This window comes from Artibeus jamaicensis, unplaced genomic scaffold (assembly GCF_021234435.1).
Source record: "Artibeus jamaicensis isolate MK-2021 breed Jamaican fruit bat unplaced genomic scaffold, CSHL_Jam_final contig_354, whole genome shotgun sequence".
Classification (NCBI taxonomy): domain Eukaryota; kingdom Metazoa; phylum Chordata; class Mammalia; order Chiroptera; family Phyllostomidae; genus Artibeus; species Artibeus jamaicensis.
In genome coordinates this window covers 40,504,089-40,526,524 of record NW_026521803.1, presented here as the reverse complement: position 1 = coordinate 40,526,524, position 22,436 = coordinate 40,504,089, and the positions used below count along the sequence as shown (strand labels likewise).

At 42.2% G+C, this 22,436-nt stretch overlaps 1 protein-coding gene across 1 annotated transcript in view; it reads right to left on the bottom strand.

Annotated features, from left to right (window-relative positions):
- The window catches only part of CDH7 (cadherin 7), a 119,920-nt gene extending 97,772 nt beyond the window's left edge, over nt 1-22,148 (bottom strand). The window contains exons 1-2 of the mRNA XM_037128714.2: nt 21,690-22,148; nt 11,241-11,646 (exon numbers count right to left, since the gene is read on the bottom strand). Of these exons, the coding sequence (XP_036984609.2) occupies nt 11,241-11,450 (210 nt within the window). The 5' untranslated portion in view covers nt 11,451-11,646; nt 21,690-22,148. The remainder of the gene's footprint in view (nt 1-11,240; nt 11,647-21,689) is intronic.
- Between the last annotated feature and the right edge of the window lie 288 nt (nt 22,149-22,436).

The following is a 22,436-nucleotide window of genomic DNA, read 5'->3' as shown; positions in this document are numbered from 1 at the left end:
TATTTTACTGAGAAAAACCTTATTTAGAAATCAATTTTGGCTTTTCCAGATAATACTCAATTTTATTATAGGTTTCTTTTTAGCATATTTATTAGTTACTTTATGATGACATATATTTAGTCTCAAACCCTAATTTTTTCTTACATTGTTTTTCTCAAGAGTTGATAATAATGCCAACAACAACAATAGGAAGTGCGACCACAGCATGTGTTCATGACAGAATTCATATCCATCCAGGGAAATAAGGATCTTGATTTTTCTTTTTAGAACTGGTAAATCAGTTAAAACTTATTAATATTTAACCCTGATCATCATATTTTGGGACATCAAAAAAACCCCAAAACAAAGCACCCTGGCCATTTACTAGAGCATCATCCTGTAAACCAAAAGGTCACAGGTTTAATTCCCATTCAGGGCACAAGCCTAGGTTGCAAGTTTAGCCTCCCATCGCATATGAGAGGCACCCAATCAATGTTTCTCTCCTCTCTCTCCTTACCTTCTCTTCTCTCTAAAAATCAATAAGCAGGTCCTTGGGTGAGGATTAACCAAAAAAAGCAGGGCTAAGTATGAGGACAGTAGTGGACAACAAGCAAAATACTTGAAATGAAAGAATAATCTTTTCAAGCACTCACTTTACATGGGGGGAGTACGAGAAAACCACAAAACTCTGCCTTCGAATATTTTAATAGCAAAATGTAATTCAAGTTCCTGAAAACCAGAGCGTTCTAAAATACGCCTCCCCGCAAGGCCCAAAAACCCGTGAGCGTCCCATGCAGCCGCTAAGCAGCCTGGGACCAAGTACAGGCACTGATTCTTTCCCACGGGGAACTCCCTCCTTTTGGAAATGGTCTCTCCCTGGTGCTTCTTATGCTCGCAATAGCTGTGTGACGTTGTTGCTCTTGCTCCTATTGTACAAGAGGATGAACAAAGAGAGTCAGTGATTTACTGGAAGTAACCCTTTGGTGAGGAGTCACGGTGGGACTCCGCCTGGGTCTCCCCCAGAAGCCCAGCCCTAACAGATAAACCTCAGGCTGCCAGGTCACCATCCGTCAGCGGTGCGCACAGCAAGCTTCAGAATTTGGGAAAGGACTTGAGGAAATGTGCTTTTTTTTTTTTTTAGAAAATAAAGAGAATATATTTTTTGATGAAAATAATAAATATCCATGTAAATATTTTGATTTCAATATTAAAGGCACATGGAATTTGAAAAAAATCACCATATGGGATCATGTGTATCTCACAACTGAAATTACATTCAATGCTTTATTTTTTTGCTAAATCCCAATAGGGGTCAATCCTTGGAAAAATAGCAGAGAGAGTGATCACAGGATTGCTGGAGCCTGTGACACAGTTTAAACCCTCCTCCCTTAAGCTTCCTGTCTTCCATACATCCCTGCGCTCTGGGTAGAATGTTAAAAATGAAGTGCCCTGAAAAACCAGGCTTTATCAGTGCTCCCAGAGTGTACAGAAATCAAGCTTCAACATTAATCAGAAGCTGTAGACAGTGACGAGAGCAGCCCCTCGAAAACAATACACAAGACAAGATATGAATCATGTGTATATCGGTTCCCTATGTTTTTCATCATAAATTCCACGGTGAAATCTTAATTGGATCTGAAATGGAGCACACTGCCTCCTCTGCCCTTAACCCTGGACCCTCATTCATTTGTATATATTACCCATCCTCAATTGTACTCACGTCTCCAACAAATGATCTAATCAATGGGAAAAACAGTCTCGTTTCAGGTCATTACTCTGCACAACTGCTCCCCAAAATTCGCCGAGCACAACTGCTGTGCCGTAGGTTAAAGTCTTGCAGGTGTGTTGGTGATCCACCAAAAAGATAACTCATCCTTTGCAATAAAGCTTATATTTTTTATTTCTACGTCAAGCTTTATACAACGCCACCATTTTGTGCGAATCTTTATAAAAACACTTTTCCAAGCCATGCATCTGCTCAACAATTTGAGTTTCTTCTTATTTTAGACGTGGCTCTGTATTTCTTTCCACACTCCATGCATGACCTTAACATTGCAAATAAGCTCTGACTATGCACTATAGCCACATCATAATTCTCATCTAACTCGTCAGTAATCATTTTAACTGTTGATGGCTTCACTTTTGTTAGCTATCATAACATTGACTCTCATGACTAGAACTTACCAATACCTATTTATTGATCCTGAACAAGCAAAGTTAGTTTGCCACCTGAATTCTGTTCTGTTGCGATTTGGTTGGGGGAATTATACAAACCGTGTCAGGGAGAGAGTGAATGTGAGATACAGAACTGAGTTTCTCAGATACGTTACTTCTTCATTTCAAAGAACCGAGTGCAGAATGTGCAATCGTCCACTCTCCACACACATCCCTCTCCGCTGCAGACTCCTAGATGACTCACAGATCAGGAAACTCTAATTCGAGCATGGTTTGACTGCTTTCACTACTGATGATGCCACGTCTTCCCAGCTCACATCTGGGGAGCATTATGTTGTGTTGTCCAAATCTTGATTGTGTGTTTTCAGTTAAATACCTTAAAACATGCCAGCATTTTAACTAAGAAGATAAGTCAACATTCTAAGGGAAGCATTCTTATCGGATAATTGTGCACTGTTTACACACAGAACTTGCTGGGATGATGTTAATCATTTTGGTTCTTGTGATTGCCATTCCCGGGACACAGCCCCATTATGAGAAATTACTCTTCTGCATTTTTCTTACAAAAAGATGAAGATTCTAGCTTAACTAGGAATGTAGACGTTCTTGACCAGACTCACAACACTTTCTTGCTTTTCTTCATATCTTTTGGGCCCTCTCTCATTTCTGTGGAGACAGGACAGATCATTCCCAGGTCCTTGGTCTGAGAAGACCTAAGGCTGGTTGAGTTCAAGGCGACTGTTTTCCTGCCATTTTCCTTTTCTCTAGCTGTTGTTTACTGGAGTGTGTTCAGACCGCCCCTTACACTGAAATGCAAAGCCATGAGGTGAGAAAGGAAGCTAAGCCACCTTCTGAGCATGTCCCCATCCAGGACAACCTCCTGGGCCCACACCGGCTCACTGGAATGTGGCTCTGTGATTAGGGTCAGCTAGTGACAAAAGGTTCTTTCTGGTTTAAAGACCCCCCTCTGGGATGGGCTAATGGCCTTCCCACTTACCCGAAAATGCACTTGCATGAGTTAAAACTCCTTCAATGTTCTGTATATTGCATATATACCAGAAACCAGAATTTGTAAAGGAGGAGGTATTTGTATCCTTGCCCAAGGACATTTTTTATTGCTATTGCGTTTAGAATAGGAGGGAGGGGGAGAGGGAGAGAAACATCGACTGGATTTGTTGCCCTGATCCTGCAACCTGGGTATGTGTCATGACCAGGTATCAAACCTGTGACCTTTTAGTCTACAGGATGACTCTCCAACTCACTAAGCCACAGCAACCAGGGCCAGGATGAGATTTTGAAAGAACTAAACAAAAGTCCTAAATTTTCCAGATGCTCAATAGTATGTTCTTTCTACACATCCTCTCCTGAAAATTTCTGTTCTAGAATATGTTTCTAATATTCCTATGTCCAGGTTAAATACCATTTTAATCTCTCCAATATCACTACTGCTTGTTATTCTAACTCTATTCAGTTTCAAGATTTGTTAAGTTTCAGAATTAATATGTAATGATTTAGGAGCCATGGAAGTGTATCTATTCTTTCCTGAATACATGCCTTCTTTAAAGGTAAAGATTTCAAAAAAAATGATAAAAGGGCTTGATAATAATGAAACTAAACCTGATACTTTGCAGTTAATCAAAATATTTTCATAATCATGAAACATCTTAACATATTTTTCAGAAACTCACTTTCCACAATTAATATAATCATCCTGATTTGCTTTTTAATTCTTCTAAATTACAGCTCTAATGATCCCTCACTTACTTATTTTACTTTCAAATGTATCCATTACCTCATCTGCAATAGAAGACCTCTTTTTGACTCACAAGGCTTTTCAAAGATTTAATCAGTATTGATTATGAAACAAATGTTATAGGCTCTAAATAAATCATTAGGAGTAACTGTCATTACTAAATCTTTTCAAACATTAAATATGATTCTGTTCCTTGTTTAGACTCTAACTCTTATTTATTAAAATATGACACCTTAGATCGACACATTCTCTAGAGATACTTCTTTTACCTTAGCTGACTGTATTTATTATTTTCCAAAACCATATTTTCTTTCTAATTATGAAAGTAAAACTTTTGAGAAATAAGACCAACTGCTACATAAAATTATGGACATTAGTTGACAGTTTATAGATTTAAATTTGATCATGTTTCAGATGAACACAACTCTTCACCCTAAAAATGGACAGTGCACCTTAATGAATCACCCAGCATGTCCCCTAGAACCAGAGCTAGCATTAATTTCAACCCATAATTTCAGTTTGGATTTCAAAACTTTCAGACACACTTTCTCAATGGAGGACCCTGACAGGCACCACCTGACCCAGCTGGTCAAAGTCAACGTCACTCCAGATGAGTCATATCGATGTCCTCCTGCACTTCTTGACAGGATGCAGTGGGAAGGGCAAACTATCACCTCTGCGGTGTTCTTGCCAAAGCTCCATCAGGTTGTGAAATGCGCTACCATTTCACAGTCTGGACAACGTGAGAGGCTGAGGAACTGCTCCCAGCTGAAAAGACTAAGGAGACACAGGAAGTCATTCTAGACTGGCTGCTACCAGCAAAACCACTCTATTATAACAAGCAGAGAATGTAAGTGTGGCTGCTGACATAATCAGTATTACACCAATGCTCATTTCCTGGTTTAAATAGTAGATGTAGTCACGTAAGATTAACATTTGGAGAGGTTGAGTTTTAAAAGCATACTTTACAACTTATTTGTAAGCCTGAAATTGTTTCAAAATGAAACATCTTCAAGTTTCACCTCTAGATCTCCGTTTTACCAAGAGGAGAGGAATTTCTCTTTTGCAGGGTTGTCCACCCTGCGGCCCACAGGCTACATGTGGCCCAGGATGGCTGTGAATGTGGCCCAAACAAAGTCATACATTTACTCAAAACATTATGAGACTGTTTTGTGATTCTGTGTCCTAATGTATTTAATGTGTGGCCCAGAGATGCCAAGCGGTCAGACACCGCTATTTTAGAACATTGTTCACAACACCGAGAAACATGAAAGTGTAACTTAGGGTTCCTACCTGTTGATCTTCCTATGGTGTAAAGCTTCCCCCGATGTAGTTTTAGAATACTCTGTCCTACTTTCTAAGAAGATATTTTTTCCCCTTTGATGTGAAGATTGTATAAAGGGAGTGTACAATCACAGAGGTACACCCGCCAGGTATCCTCAAACAAGCTTTTGCTCAGAATCCAGGAATCCACTGCTCCATCCTCCATCCTCTGTCCTGCCCCAGGGGCAGATCAGCTGTAGCATTAACTGCCTGCCTTTGCCATCCTGTTACCTGAATAGCTTTTTAACCAGACTCTGACCTTTGCGTGGAAGCAGAGTTCATTTTCTCTAAACTCTCCCATCTAGCATAGCACCTACTAGCACCTACCACAGGGGAGGTACTTGGGAAGTACTGAGAGGAGAAAGGAGACAGGGAACGGGGGTGAGAGTAAACTTGGAGAAAAACAGGCTGAGTGACATGCAAAAGAACTTGTGGGACACGGTGTTAAGCATAGTTATACAAACTACTGTTTCTCTTCAATGGTCACAATCACCGAGACAGATCATCAGTATAAATCATACAAGAAGCATGCAGATCAGGATGAAATTTCTCCCAGTATAGTAGTTACCTATCCATGCCTGAGCCAGCGAAGGCTCAGTGACTGTCCTGCTGTTTGTCTAATTCTGTCATTTGTCTTGGTGACTTACAGAGACAGCTGGAGACTGTGATTCCGTATCAACCAGCATCTCACATACAGCTTGTCAAGTGATTACAGCATGTTTATCATAGAAGGGCCCCACACCATCATTTTACTGTATCTCGTTTTGCACTTACAATCTCAGAAGAAACACAGTAAAAACACAACTAGTATAGATTTATTTTTATTTGTGCTTTTCCTATCACCAAATGGGTGACAAGTATACATAACCACAAATAAGAGTTCAAGAAGATGGTGCTTTTAAATGATTTTGATCAATGCAAATAATCACAAAATTTAGAGCCATTCCAGATGGTTTAGTTTGAGTGTAATTATGTTTCTAACTATAAGCACCCCTCCTTTAGCTTCTAGTTATGTAGTCACACCTGGTACAGGCTTCAGTAATGATAACCTTCATCTCTAACCTAAGATACCTTCGATGTGAAAATGAATGAATGGTAGGCTTCTGCAACTCAGTGGCAAAATCAGATGTATTTGCTTTATGGTATGATTGCAAAGAAACAAAAACTAAATTGTCAATTCCATGTGGAGAAAGGGCATTTAATACTTGATAGCTATACAGAGTATTTAAAAGCTAAGAATAACTGCCCCCAAATATTTCTGAACATATGAACTTATTTACTTCCCACAGAGCTGATCCATGTCCTAATTCCCTTTGAAGCCACCAGGAGTTTTCCATTTCTATCACAGAGTAACAAGATCAGAACAAGTGTCTCCACAATTCACTCTGGTTATAAGGCTATTACAAAAATGGGTTTTCTGCACATTTGTAGGAAAAAACATACCACCTTTGCTTTCTCCTACAACAGAGCCCACTTCAGGTTAATCTATATACTGAGAGGAGACTCCTGTTGGTTTTTCGCTCCAAAATCTATAAAATGTTTGTTTTACCATGATGCACATACTCTGAACTCAGTAATAAATACTTGGGATTATTTGCTTTTTTGTGCATCAAACATAAACCTGCCCAGTTACGTAATCTCATTCCTACCTCAACTTTTTCACGTGACCTACTTTCAAGATGAACCTTTCTTTCCTGGAATGCTGAACCTAGCCCTGGGCATCAGGGAACAGAGGCTCTCTTGGCGAGAGATATTGTGGAGGTGTAATCAAATGCATGGAAAATGCTCACCGACACTTGGTGAGCAAGCTGACATGAAAGCCCAGTGAACCCCACACTGAATTTCTCCGCATTAATTTTGTCTGGGGTAATGGAATCAATTCCCCCTGAATGAGTAGGGAAGAAAGGGGAGTAGCAGGCAGGACAAGAGTGATGCTAATCACTAGCAGAGCAGACTGTGGAAGAGGCACGAAGCAGGCATTTCAGGGAAAGTAATGGCCCGCAGCGCAGCAATAGCCTGACAGCCCATTATGGTTAGGAGAGATGAAAAACTCTTAATCCCTGCAACACGGGCCGGGTGGTTTGGTAGACAAATTTTTGTGTCAGGTGCTTGGGGGACGTTAAGCGAGAAATGCCAAGGTGAGGAAAAGACTGGACTTAGAAGAGTGTAGTGCCATTCAGTGAGATGGCTGTGAGGTAACAGTGCCTTAGTACTGACAGCCAACTCGGGCTGAGGCGACTACAGGTGGACAGGCACGGACTCCACTCGTTCTCCCCACAAAGGACAGGGAAATAGGCATGATGGTAACTATCAAACAGTCTTAGGGAAAAGCGCACTTCTTTGCTTTAAAACAGAAGTTCATGCGGCATGATGAGTATAGTTAATAATATCATGTTGCATATTTGAAAATTGTTAGGAGAGTAGATCTTAAAAGTTTTCATCACAAGAAAAAAATCTGTAACTATTCAGGGTAATGGATGCTAACTAGACTTGTTGTGGTGATTTTACAATTTGTACAAATATTGAGTCATTATGTTGTACACCTAAAAGTAACGTAATGTTAGATGTCAGTTCTACTGCAATAAAAAAAAAAAACTCCTATCAGAATAATAACAACTCTTTTTTTAAGTCTTTGTCTTTGAAGGAAGCAGTTTCTTAACTTGTATCACAAGAAAATGGTGGGATGCTAATGATAAAGGTCAAATTATAACCCAGCCCACAAATACACGCCTTGGGGACCTCCTGGAGAAGGTTCTAGAAGCACTCCTGGCACCTTCAACAAACTGCTCTACTTAGGTCTTGAGTTATGTTAAATGACCCAGTACATTGGCTAAAATAATGTCACAAGTCATCTTGTGACTTTATTATCCTCAATGTCTTAATAACCAAATTTTAATTATTTATCTCATTGGCTATCAGCCATTGCCATGGCCTCCAAATTCAAAGGTCTAAAATCTTATATATACACACATGATTTCTCTGACATTTGAAATCCCTGTTTAAGTATTGAATCATTCACCTACTGACTATATTTGGCCAGACTCTAATCACATACAAATATAAAGACATGATATATTTCTAAGCATATGCAATACAAGCCGTTCCTCTCATTAAAGTACATTTAAATACTTCATAGTTCTTAAAACCATGTCTGCTTTCAGCTGAAGGATCACAAAGGTAACATTTCAGATATAACACAATAGATTATCTGTAAATCAGTTAATTTGTAATTAGTATAGAGCGAAATAGATAAATAGAATGTCAAAATTAATTGAATGCATGTTCCAAATACTTTTATCTCAGTCACTCTCATTGTGAGACTTGACCTCTAGATATCATTATTCCCATTTTAGAGATGAGGAAGCACGTACTCAAAGTTATAGAACTGGTAGGACGTGGCGGATTAAGCAATAACCCTGAAGATAATGCAACACACACGGTACTTATCCACTACATGATCAAAACAAGCCATCCAGTTCATCTAGGCTGTCATGCGTATTCTCCAAATGACCTAAGTAGCCACAGCTTGTCAGAAAGACTGAGTGTGGCCATCTAACCGGCACAGGTTAAATACATGTCTATGAAAAGTAATGATCAGCCTCCCTCCTTTTTCCCATGATGACCTGCTTACCCACTCATCCACAGTCCCATCTCTAATTTTTAGTTCTGTCTGTCCTATAAAAACTTCTGGTCATAGTCATTATCTCCCTCAACTTAGAAAAAGAGAAAATAGATCTATTGTCCCTATACACAAGGGAATGTATCAGGGTCCACGTCGTTCTCATACCTCTGCTCATTCAGACTTTCAACCCGAAATGGTGAAAAAGCACCATTTTGTCTTCTTGGACATACAGCCCAAAACACGCCAGTTCTCTGCCACCTGTCCCCAATCAAATACAAATTGTCCCTGTAAGTCCTTTCATTTGTTTATCTTGTCTATAAATTCTCTCTCCATCCCAAATTAAGTGATGGCCTTTTAAAAATATTTTAGTCATGTAATAGCTTTTTTTTTAACCTCTTTGCATCCTGAACATTTTACTGTGAGCCTCTGTATGGAACTCCCAATATGCACCACACAGGCCATAAACATAAACTTGTTTCCTGTCACATACCATCTGCCAAGTGACTGTCTTTTATTAATTAAGAGGGAAGCACAGAGTATTTCTTGTGCTAATCAAGGAACCCGACAATTTCTCAGAAAAGCAGTAACAACAGGGCCCGTGCACATTTGAAACGTCAGGAACCTCAGGCACATGCATTTCATAATTTTAAATCGACTCATAGGGATTATTTAGATACAAACACTCTGAATTGTTGTGTGAAGACTGTAATATTTAAAAGAAGGGTGCCTTTAAATATTTTTTAAGTTACGTTTACTTCGAAATGTCAACCTCGCTCAGGCAACTCCACTTAAAATGAAATTAATGAGAACAGTTGTCTTTAGAAAATTTTTACATTCTCACAAAAGTGTGATTTCACCAATAACTACTAATTATTTCTGAATCAGCTGAATATTATAAACCTGTCCATGGAAGAAAAATTTGATGAACTGTTAAATGTTCATTAAATATGAATGAAATTAAGAGCTAGATTCTTAGTCAATAACAATGCATGAAGTTGCTTACTCTCCCTTTGTTTACAAGAAAACAAGGGACACTGAGAAACTGATCACATGTACGCTATAAAAGATGGTACTACTGAAAAAGTAGAATGGCTAGGGAAAAACAGATGTGCACACCAAACATTTCTGTGCTCACACATCTTTTCTTGGTGCAGAAACCTGCTATGTCTGGGCTAGGAAAAAAATCCTAACCCACATCCCTAGAAACAATGAACTCACTCAGATTCTTTCCTTTACAATAAATGTCTGTCATTCTGTGTAAACTGTAGAGGCATTCCGTGAAAACAGTAAATATAATACAGATTACCCTGACTTAGGCAGACACTCCTCAACCAAAATAGGTTTTCACCCTTACTGGAGATGTATTCAGGTGAAAACATAACCCACGAAGTAAATAAACTGCGAAGATTCTTCCTCTATCATTCAAAGTTGAAAATGTACTCACAGGTAAATTCATCAGCTCTTTCAGAAATGGACACACACACTGACAATGTGAAAGGCAAAAACGCAGATGTATGGATTTCCTGTCGAGAGCACTGTTTAGAAAAACATGCTCATCACCAAATTGAGAAGTATGGGAAATTTTGACATACGAAAATATCAAAACTGCAACACACTAGGGGCTGGACCCATCGAACGAGCATGGTAGGGGAAAGGTCATTCTCTGCTACTTGCCCTTTGGTGCAGAACATGCTCAAATGAAAATCCCACCCAAATAGCCAGACAAAAAAGAAAGTTCAGTTTGGTGACCACTTGGCCACCAAACAAATGCACCACAAACAACCCGCCATGCGTCTAATGTTGCTTCTAACTGACTTCTGTTCACATTCATTGTTCACCCAAAGGCCATTGTAAAAAGCAGATTTTAAAACATCCATCAAAAAAAGGCCACTGCTACAAAACGTGGGTTTAAATTGTTCCTAATTTAAAGACAATAGACTCAGTAATTTCGCTTTGCAGTTTTTAAACTACAAGTATCCAGAAAGGCTATAGAAGCATAAAGTTAGTTTGGGCATCATTTACAGAGTACCGCCCAAAAAGACATGAAAGCAAGTGGCTATAAACACCCACAACTCTTCATTTACTAGTGAACATTCCTGCTCTAACTGTAGAAATGCTGGGCGTGCCACAATCAAGGACAATGAGGCATCTGTAGAATCCCCACCTGTTTCAGGAGGGAATGGTGGCTGCCTGGGTTATGGCTTCCCTGTATGAATAACACTTGTCTTACAACTTCAGAGTGGCTAACCAAGGCCAACAGCCTCAGACACCTGTTCACAGGGGTGAGAGGTGCGTGTTTTCCATCCCCAAAGCAAAACCAGCACTTCTCCGTGCAACCCCAGACATCCCCAATGATCATTTGTGACTTCGAAAGGCCGCGAGCCCTACCTTTCCCACGTAGAGGGGGTCTGACCCCATGTACTCCTCCAGCACAAAGAACTGGTTCCACACCCAGCTGCGCTTGGTCCGGGGCCTTCCCGAGGGCAGATAGGGCTTCGATCTGGACCTGGGCAGTTCCGCTTGGCTCATCCCAGAAAAGCACAGGAAGAGAGCAATGAGGGGCAGGAAGTGGCAGAACTCCACTTTGCCCAACTTCATCTTTTTTTTTTCTTTCTTTTTCCTGTGTAAGAAGAAAACCTTGACAACAGAAAAGGCACAGTTCCAGCTGGCCTGGCAGCTCTTGCCTCCGGCAGGGTGTCAGCTGGGAGTCCAGAGATGATGATCTGTAGAGGGTTCCACTGGAGGAGGTCACCAGAGCCGAGCAGCCTCCGCCAAAGAATGGTGCAAGAGGTTCCTGTCGGGACGAAGACGGACTGGTGTCAGAAACCAGAAACTGTCACTGACTAACTTCATACTGGTATTCCCAAGGTGTCATTATTTGTATAATAAGCCAGAAAACCCAAATTATGAACTTAGATGGGAATTTGCAATCACTGTTGCCCTGTCTGTAAGTTGTATAAATCGTGCTGATGCAAAATTATTCTCATTCCGTACAGCAGCCTTACAATATTGTTACTTCTAGGGCAGTCTATTGGAGCATATGGTTTATTCAACTCAAATGGAGCAACATTGGTTAAAAAAATCATCTTAATGCTAGCCTTTACTTATGTAATTTTTATAGCGCAGGCAGTTTCATGCACTGGTATTAGAATATGAAAGGAAAGCAGCTCAAAGCAGGGATTTAAGCAAATGGGAAGGACGTGTGCGGGTTTAAACCTCCTCTGCGAAACTGCAGAAAGGAAGAAGCATGAGGCGATTCAGCCTCGGCTGATGCGCTCTGAGTCACAGAACACCAGCTGTTTTGATGTGCTCCGATTTGGTTGTGATCAGCTGAAAAGCTCAGTGGGGTCCCCTGCCCCCCCTCAAACTTATTGTCAAGGATGCTGTGCAGCGGGGTGGGTGATGCTATTCCACTGCAGTGATCAGTGACTCCACAGATATTTACTGGACATCTCCTGGCTCAGCTCATGCATAGCAGGCCCTTCCCCCAGACACAGTTGTGGGATTAAATTTTATAGCCCCTGGGAGGGGTGAGGAAACTCAAGGGCACTCGTGAGCCCCATTCATTGTGGGCAGGTACCTGGGAGGTGCAGTATCAGCAGCACCGAAAAGAAAAAAAAAACACCTTTTTATCCTAAGGTCTACTTATTTTAGTTACAGAATTCTGATTATGTAAGAGATATAAAATCAGTTACAAAAGAAACTTTCAAACACACCCCAAAACACAGAGGAGTGAGAATTTATGACAAACTGCTCATTTAAATCATTGTGCCATATTTGGCTTTATGCATTCATTTGACTAACTATAAATAAATCAACAATAGGATAATTAGAGTGAAGGATTAACATGTGCTTATTTCTGAGAGAGGAGAAAAATACAATTTTAGGAACAGCTTGAAACAATATCTCCCTGTCAAAGCAGAAAAATACACTATCTTTATATTATAAACTTTTCCACCTTTTCTACCTGTCTCTCCTCTACCAGGAGTATCTGTTACTACGACAGTTTCTGACTGTCAAATTGCTTATAGAAAATGCCATATAAGTAGAAGATAGGTGAAATGTATTAAATATGTTTTAATAGCCCACACAATGGAACACAACAGGTTGTATTGACTTTGAACTCTACTCAAGTGAACCTACTTGTGTTAAAATATCTCTATAAAGTTTTGAAATTCCATAGGACATTGCAAAATAATCCAGCTACCTGCAAAATAGACAGCTACTTGCTGACATATGCTGAGAACCCCCAGGATGAGTAAACTGTGATGGGGGTGCCAAACATATCTCCCCAAATCCATGTCTCCCATCTGAGGAGTGACAGTGAAATTGGTCTGTTTAGAAACCACTCTAGAAGGTCTTATTCCAGACTAAGAACCATAAACAAGAAGTAACTTGGGGTCAGGTACTGGTATCCCAATGCCAGCCCCTTGATGAGGTTCAGAGTTCATGGTAGAGAAGTCTGAGCTAACTTAACCCACCTGAGACAGGTTCCCTATAATTAAAGAAATTAAGTAGGTGCTTGAGCTGGGCAGTGATGCACTGGTATACGCGATGGTCCATGATGAGCCAGGAACTGCAGTCAGGAGCTTGGGGGAGCAGCCTTCAGTAGCAATAGTTCTCAGCATGGTAGGAGCATAGTTATGTTCCTCGTGCTAGTGGCCGCCAAAGGTCCCGGGAACAAGGAGGGTTGTGTTACCCTTGTGGTGACAGGATGGTGCCTAGTGTGGGAAACCTCAGGCCAAAGAACACTTCCAGTGTCAACCACCTCTTCCCCAAAGAGAGAATGAATTTTCTCATAAAAACAAGGACAAAAATACTTTGACTCCAGAAATAATTTTTTTAAATGTGATATAGCTAAACTATGCTATCTGGACTCCTTTCTGCATTAAGTGAACTTGATAACATGGCTTCAGTATGAAAATGGCCCCAACTTCTAGAAAACAAAGTAGGGAATGAACTTGGAGAGGTCAAATTTTGGGGAGTTATTATAACTGCACACACTTCAGGACTGGGAAATGCATCCAATAAATACAAATGCTGAGTCTTCCTGTCTTAGTTCTATAGTTCTACAGTCTTGGGCAAGCTACTCATACTCTAAGAAGGTACTCTACAAAGGCAAAGCCTCACGTTTCTCACTTGTAAAACAATGGCTGCAATGGCACCTACTTCATTATGGGATTAAATCAGGAAATCCGGAGGAGTTCAGGGCAGTGGCTGGCACAATGAAACACCAAAGTGAATAGCCGTTGGGGATGTTATTATCACGAGGATACTTTTCAGTTCGATGCGAGTTCTATTAACATTGGTTTGGGAAGTGGTGTTTGTAAACAGCCTTGAGAGTTCTGGCCAGTGCCGGAGAACTTTCTGAATCATGAACCCCAAAAATCGAGATGGGTACACACAATGGCACCAAATTACTTTTTTTAAAAAGACTGTAATCAGGAAGCAATTTCCTGAAGGCATGAACTTTGCATTTTTATGAATCAAATGAAGACTGGTGTCGGAATTGGAGAGACTTGCCCCCGCTGTCTCAGGGTGTTCACTGGTAAGAAACCAAAGGCGATCTGGACCAGGAGGAGGCACACTGGGCCCTTGGTCCTGAACACTCCACTTTCTGTGGGACCTTGGGTTCCACTGGGAGTTAATTTGCAACATCTGCAAAGCAGGGAGCTGAACCAAATTATCTTCAAACTCTGTTTTTTACAGGTCTTACCTTTATGCTTTTGACCATTATATAGAATTAATTTTGTTAGCTTTTTAAAGCTATGAAAATGTGTGCCTTGTTACTAATTAAAGATAAAAGGCAGAGAGATTTAAGAAAGCCACAGGAGTGTAAAAGAACCATTTACCTCCAGTTATCCATGGCCATCAAACATAAGGAACCACAACTTGAACTTGAGATGTACTATTATATAACCCTCCAAGCAGACTTGCAACCTTCCCACAGATGTTAACACATATAAAGGTACCCCAATAATGTTTTATATATAAAAGAACTTGAGCACACTATCAATCCCAGTTGCTGACTTTTTCACAGTGGGTTAAATACCACCTCACGAATCTGAGCCCCAAATGAAACACCTGCATCCTTCCATCTTACACCTGCGTATTGTTCACCCTCTTCCTTTCTGCTACTTCCCCCCCATCCTACACAGGCACCTACAAGGGACAAGTCACAGCAGACACACGCTGCACCCAATCTGTCTTGTGCATCCTCTGGTCTTCAGCGAGATAGGTCAGGAGAGTGACCGGCTATCCAGGTCTGCAAAGTGGACATGCCACTGTTCCAAGGTCAGGAGGAAAGACAGTGCAGAGAACTGATGTGTGGCATGCAGTTCAGTTCACTTCCACACGTCTGTGTCCATTTCTCGACAGTTACAAATGTTTGCGTTAGAGCTTTGAGGAGGAAACATGAAACAGCCTAAATCTGAGGAGAGGAGAGCTGAACAGCAACAGCCCACCACGGGGATCTGAAAGAGCAGTGATGTTGGCTGCAGGACAATGGTCTCGGATCAAAGAAATTATCTGAGTAAGATTTAGAAGGTGGTGTTTTTTTCTCTGATATTTTAAAGCTAACACCTGTATTTTTTCATTTACGACATTTTTTCCAAACAAAAACATACGTGAACATCACCACAAGTAATACTGGGATCAGCACAACACACCCCTTAATTCAGAGAATATAAAACAAAACCTCACAAAGGAGATATGAAATGATTAAAACAAATGGGGAAAAAAGAGGGCGAGAATCAGTCAAGCAGTATTTACTACATTAAAATAATTCATTTGACCTGAAATCACTTTATCATGTTGCGTCTTGTTCCAATTGTTTTTGTTCAACTAGGTGGTAACACTTATTTCCAAGTAGATAGTTCATTATTCATTTAACCTTAATAGTGAATATTATGTTACCAAACTGAAATCATTATCATAAAATTTTCTTGGATTCCCTGCTCCTCTTAACTGTGTGAAACTACTTTTAAAAATCAGATCGAATCACTATCACATACTTAATCAAATGTTTTGTTCATGCCTAAAAACAGTGACTAAAATTTCCATAATAACAAAAAATTTTAAGAATCAGCATACCAATAGTTAATTAGTAAAAGCACAAGTCTTCTAGATCCTGCCCCATCGAAATTAATGGCAACAAGCTAAAAACATGACAAGAAGCATAAAATGTATCAGATTCAGCCAAGCCACTTAAGTTCATATGTAACCATAATAGTAGCATATGTAAACACACCCCTAATTACCAATCACTTTAGATATGCTAAACTGCTTTTTAAAAAGTGCCCAGTGATATTTGCCTCCTAGAAATAACTTTAGCTATACACTATGACTATCAGTTACACTCAAATAAAATATATTACTATTTTAGCTTTTGTGGCACTTAAACTGGGCTGTGTTCTTGCAGTCCAGTATAAATAGCCAGTGCTCTATTTTACCTCTGTTAAAACTCGTATGCCATCTCAGTTCCTCTGAATTATGGGCAAGGAACAACTGCCCAAGCTTTGTGTCTGAAGTCAGCACCGGAAGTGGGTCTTCTGAAACTGTCTCGAACTATACTTGGTGTCTATTTCAACACTAACACAATTTATTACCTGTCAGCAGTACTGACTTAAGGAAGTTACACCTTTCTCTTAAAGATGAGTATAGGTCACAGATGAAACATGATAGCCCCAAAATAAATTCATTAATTCACATTTTTCTAGGAAAAATGTTAGAAATAATATTTGAGGACTGTCAGTGTGCTTCACAGAAAGTAATCTATGATAATACACACACACACACATATCCATCCATCCATGATGGGTGACTGTCAAATACCTCCAGAATCTAACTGATAAGCCCCCTGGTGTTTGTTGGCTGATCTATAAAACATGGTAGCACAAGGCATCACAGTTGTAACAATAACAAAATGGGGTAAAAAATCCCGCTCTTGCCTACTGGGAGGACACTGTCATTTCCAGCGTCTGCCTCAATGCTGGGCTGCATGTTGACAAGCAGCATGTGGCTGACAAGTCCTTAGGAAGGGTGAATGACATGCATGCTTAGACGTGGGGAAGAACCACTCACAGCCATGGCCAGAGGGCACTCCAAAGATTCACCATCTCTTTAAGAACAACTTCCACTTACTAGTTCTCGTGTCTAGCAAGGGGAGCAAAGCCTCTTCTCTTTTGGACATTCCTGAGGCATTTAATGGTGTTATTTAAAGTCAATGTCAAGATTCACTCCTGCCTCCTGATTCATCCAAGGTCTCCTTTAAAGACCTGCTCTTGCCCTGGCTTTTCCCAGGACAGTTACCACCCATCACCAGTGGCATCCTGACTGTGATTTACTCTGTCCATGAAGTTAGAGCGCTGTTTTGTAAAAAGGACAGTATCCGCTCCTTGCTACTTAGATTTCAATTAGATCCACTGAACATGCACGTGTTTGGGGAAATGCAAAAAGGGCAAAAGATCTGTCCTCAGGTCCCCTCATTTGTGACTGCGTAGAGAACCACGAGCCCAAGGGAGGGAACACAGTCCAGGGCAAGGAGTGTTTTAAGAGCTGTGGCCACGCTATTTCCGACCACCATACACGAGCTGAGTTACTCAGGGCAGTACCTGCGGGATCAAGATGTCACTCAGCACTGAAGAATCTAATCACCTAGTTCTCCTGAGGGTCCATGTCAGCAGAAAACCACAAAGAAGATCCCAAATGTGAAGCTCCCCAGGACTGAAGATCCCTCACGTGGCAGAACCACAGATGAGTAACAGAGATGAACCAGAACAGACATTAGAAGCACCCAAGGCAGTCTTGTCCTCTTTAATGAGGACAAACAGAAACCTACAGCATCCTACTGAAATACCAAACGTCACAGAGCCAGTCACTGATGAGACTGTACCTGATGGGATGCAATGTGCAATTTCAAGTGGCTGTCAAATAGTTCTCACTCTGATAATAAAGTGCTTTTTATTAACTACGGAATTTACCACTTTTTCCCAAAGCCAACAAAAGCACAGTTGATCTGACATTGTTATAGGACCCTGAGTCTGAATTTTCAAAGTCAGAAATCATCAGGATTTCAATCCTGAAATCAGGAAGGTCAGGGGGCAGAATAAGAAGAGGGTTAAAGGCTCTGTTCTTTAGGATTGTGAGTCTACATGTAACAACAACAACAAAAAAGAAGGTGAGCTGTGTCCAACTTTACAATACCTCCCCCCACTTCTAAACAGCCCTGGTGATCAAAAAGTAACTTCCTGCTATACTGTGACACAAGAGGAGTAAACTATTTCCACCGAACTTTGAATGATGGCCCATGGAATGTGTTTGAAATAGGGTGCCAACTCAGGAAAATATCTCAGACTATGAGCATGTATGTATACGATTATTTGATTGTTGCTGAAAATCTTATATTTCCAGATGACTATCTGCTCCTAATGTATCCATTATAATCATTCTCGATTTAATATTGCCATCTGCAGCTTCTATTGTAGAAATATACTACCATTTAAATTGTTTCATCTGCATACCATTAAAAGTTTAGTATGAACTTCAATAATTCTAATATTAAGAAAGAGCCCTCTTCTTTTGCATGTCAAAGGTGTGTGTGTGTATTCTTTACATTTTAATTAGTGAAGCTGGAGCCCTCTGTGATATGTGACTTCTCACGTAAAGAGACTGTGATCCAACCATTAGCTCCCTGGGTCAGATAGCATCACAGCCACAGACCGCAGCCTCCTGCCATCAGCTGGACTAAACGGTCGGGCAGGGGTGCTGGGAATGAATCACACAGGCTGTCATGTGCCTGGCATTATCAGGCGCCGTGTGAAAACTTCTGTAAGTGGACCACAGAGTCAATTTCCACTAAGCACACATTACCTGTGTGGTGAGTGAAAGGAATGAAAAAGAAGAGAAATAGTTTGCAGTTAACTATTGATAGAAGCAGCCTCTATGAATTGAAAAGAAACCAAAGTAATAAAGCATAGTCCTTATGAGCTATTTATATAATAACCGAGTGGCAAATTTCTTATTACCAGGGTTTTCCTTTACGCTTTGACAACGTACCTGAGCTGTATCAATGTTAATTTTTAATTTACCCTTGCATTTACGTTGCGCCGGGTATGATTTATGTGAATTAGATAAAAGGCACCATGCTTCAGTAAAGCCGAAAAGAAATTCTACCAGAGTGAAAGTTTACACTATGCAATCTGAAATGAACATATGGACAGATGCCTAAATGCTCATTTGCACAGATCGGTGAGGACTCCTGCAGAAGGACGAGGGTGACATACGTTGGCCAGGGCATCTTTCTGCAGAGCCCACAAATTCCCAGAGGAGGCACTCGAGTACCGCTGGTTACAGCCAGCTAGGCTCGGCTCATCAGAGGCTCAGCCGGTCACACTCAGGACTCTGATCACATGTCTTCCTCCCTTGTCCTGGGCTCCCCTGTCTCACCCCATTCAGAAGCCACTGGTTCCCTCACACCGAGGAGTCACTTTGCCATCAGCTAACATGTGTAAGTCATTTCAGAAGTTTCTGAAGCTCCTGATCTGAGCAAAGGCTTTTTCCAGCCTTTCAAGAGAGAACCATGTAGTGATACAAACTAGTAATGCAATAAATGCAAAACCTTACAAAAATCCAGGAAGGTGGAAATCACACAGGCATATATATTCATACACTCAATAATTCCTGGGTTCAGTACTTTCAGAAAGATTTCTAAAAAAAAAAAAAGATGACAAAAAGCATTTGACTGGACATACTTCCTCGCAGTACTATACATTCTGAGAAGTTCCTCTCAGCTTTGCCCTCAAAACGAACAACAAACAAGCAAACATCTTCAAGTGCCGACTGCTGGGGACACCAGCAAAGACATCAGGTGTGAGGAGACAGAGGGGTTGAGGTTTAGACTGAGGAAGGCTCACAGGTGGCCGACTGGGTTTGCTCCCCAACCTCTCTTCTGCACTGGACGTGCAAAACCAGAGTCCATTCAAGGAGAAACTGCAGCCACGCAGATGCTCTACAATTATACTTTTATAACAAAGGGAAAGGCTCTGTGGCATTACATCAATAAAAGTAGACTTAAGGGGAGTTGTGGGTCAGTCAGCTGATTATTAACACAATACTGAAGACCCACTGCAGCCTTAATTACAATAATATCTCACACTGTGTACAATGACCCTTTATTAAAGCTGCAGACCTCAGTAGTTTTGAGCACGGTACTGTTCTGCACTACTGATTAGTGAGTGTTCCCTTTTTCTTTTTCCGGACTTTGAACTAGCTTCACCAGAAAAGATTGTCATCACTGGATGCCACCTGACTCCTTCTGCCACTCCAGTCCTTAATGAACACCCACCCATAAGGAAGATTTCCTCGAAGTGGCCAGTTGGACTACCTGCCTCAGTTCTTTTGAATTTTAATTCATGGTTCCAAGTCACCCTAAAAAGGAAGAAAAGGATTCTTCCTCTATTTCCCCCTTTGGATATGCAACAAGAAAAGAGCTCCGATAAACATAAAGTCTAACTAGTTCTTTGAGAAAGAAGAAATTTTTAGAGAGTTACTGACAGCTTGCAATGTAATTACTTTCTACCCTGGTTCCCCTGCCCCCCCCCCCACTAACTTGTCTTCATAAGTACAGCAGGGAAAACTTTCCTTCAAAAAAAGGGGGGATAGGGCTGCTAGGGCCCCTAAACTCTTTTAAAATACATGGTTGTTTGTATCAGTGTGTGTGATGTTAACTTGATTTTTAAAATGCAAACCTGTCACTTAGCAAGAGCCAAGTAGTCTCACATTATTTACATTTTTTCTATTTCCCCCTAAAGTTCTGTGTATGCACCTTCTACATTAAATCTGACCTGAACACTGGTCTGTTTCCAGGGAATATGACGGGTGCATCTAATTTAAAGACCTCTCACTTAATAAATGATCTAATAAAGAGAAGATATTTCTTGCAAAATAAAAGGCTTTTTCAGTTATCCAAGCTCCAATCTGCAGGACTCCAAAGCTTGGAGACACCCAATCACCGGAGCTTTCTTTACGGGTCTCCATTTGCCCACAGCTGGGTGAACTCATTGCCAATGTTTACTCACCTAAATGGTATCTACGGAATCCTAAAGGTGAGCAATCTAAAACGTGCAGTCAAAACAGAAAACAGGCCCCTTTTCATTCGTAGGGAGGTCGAATACCAGCAACTGGCCGTGGGTATCAGGTGCACCCAGGAGGAAGTCCACCTCGCATTCCGAGCAGCGGGGCGCCCTATCCCCAGCGCACCCCAAGGAGCAGCGGGGAGGAAGCTGGACGCCCTGCGTGCGCACGGTAGCAACAGAATACTAATTACAGAGACAGCAAAGCACCCTTCGATGAGTTCCACCTTCACAGATGGTAAGAGGAGTCTAGCGAGGATGGCAGAAGGACCCCCCGCCCACGCCGATGCACACACGCTTCCAGTCTCGGACCGCTGCTGCAGAGCCTGGCTGCCCCCGCCAGCGCAGACTTTTAATCCCATCCAACCCAGGTCATGGGGGACCCACTGGTGTTCCTCTTGGAAGAGAGCAGTCCAGACCGCGTTCACTGCTTCATCAGAAGCGCGCTGGGGTCTGCGCTCACCCTGAACTCGTGAACTCGTGTCGCACCGGGTGTCACCCAGCACCTGCTTTCCGGAAGCACTCTCAGCCTGGTTTGCACACCCGTCTTGCCTGGCTGAGCAAGTCCCACTTGCACACAGCAGTAACTTGGGGACAACAGGGAAACTCCGCACGCTTCCGCTCAATGCTGAACCCCGCTTCCAAATGCGCACAGCGCTTCTGCCCAGCAGCCCAGTCCCAGCCCCCAGCAGCCAGCCACACTTACCTGGGGCCTTACTGCCCTCCCCGCGTCGTCCTGGGCCGGCCGCCCAGGCGTTGGCATCCGAAAGGGCGCGCACTCAGCGGCCGGGCGCCCTCGGGCGCTCCGGGACCCAGTGCGCGCAGCTCGGCGCGCCCGACCGACTGGTGGTGCGGGCCAGGCACCGGCTGTGCCCGCCGCACGCTGGCTTGTGCTCCAATCACAGCCCTCTCTGTGGGGCGTGGGGAGTGGGGCGCTGGGCCCCTGTCCCGGTCGCTGATTCCCCCGGCTGGCCGCCTTCGCTTGCTCTGAGGGATCACACTGGTTCCCCTGAGTGACTAGGACACCAGGTCCGGAGCAACGAGAGCGCGCGTCCAGGGCGCAGGAAGGAGGGCGCGGGGGCTGGAGGGCTGAGCCGGCGAAGGTGCTCCTCGGCAGCCGCCTACAGTCAGTACCGAGCGCGACCAGCCAGGGAGCCACAGAGACTTGGGCAGCTACTGGAGACTCTGTGAGGGCTGTAGGAAAGGTATCTGCTCCGCCCGCTACGCGTGCACACACACACGCGCGTGCACACACACATGCGCGCCCCCCCTCCAGCGCCCTCCAGACAAATCCGTACAGATGGAGTCCTTCCCAGGAAAATTTGGAGAAGCTGGGGAAAGTAGGAGGGGCCGCAGCTCGTGCATTTTGAAGCGAGGTATTTGCATCTGAAAGCCGGAGCTGAAGGAGAGTTTTGAGATTATTTGTAGGCGTTTTCCCCTCTTCCCCTCCCCA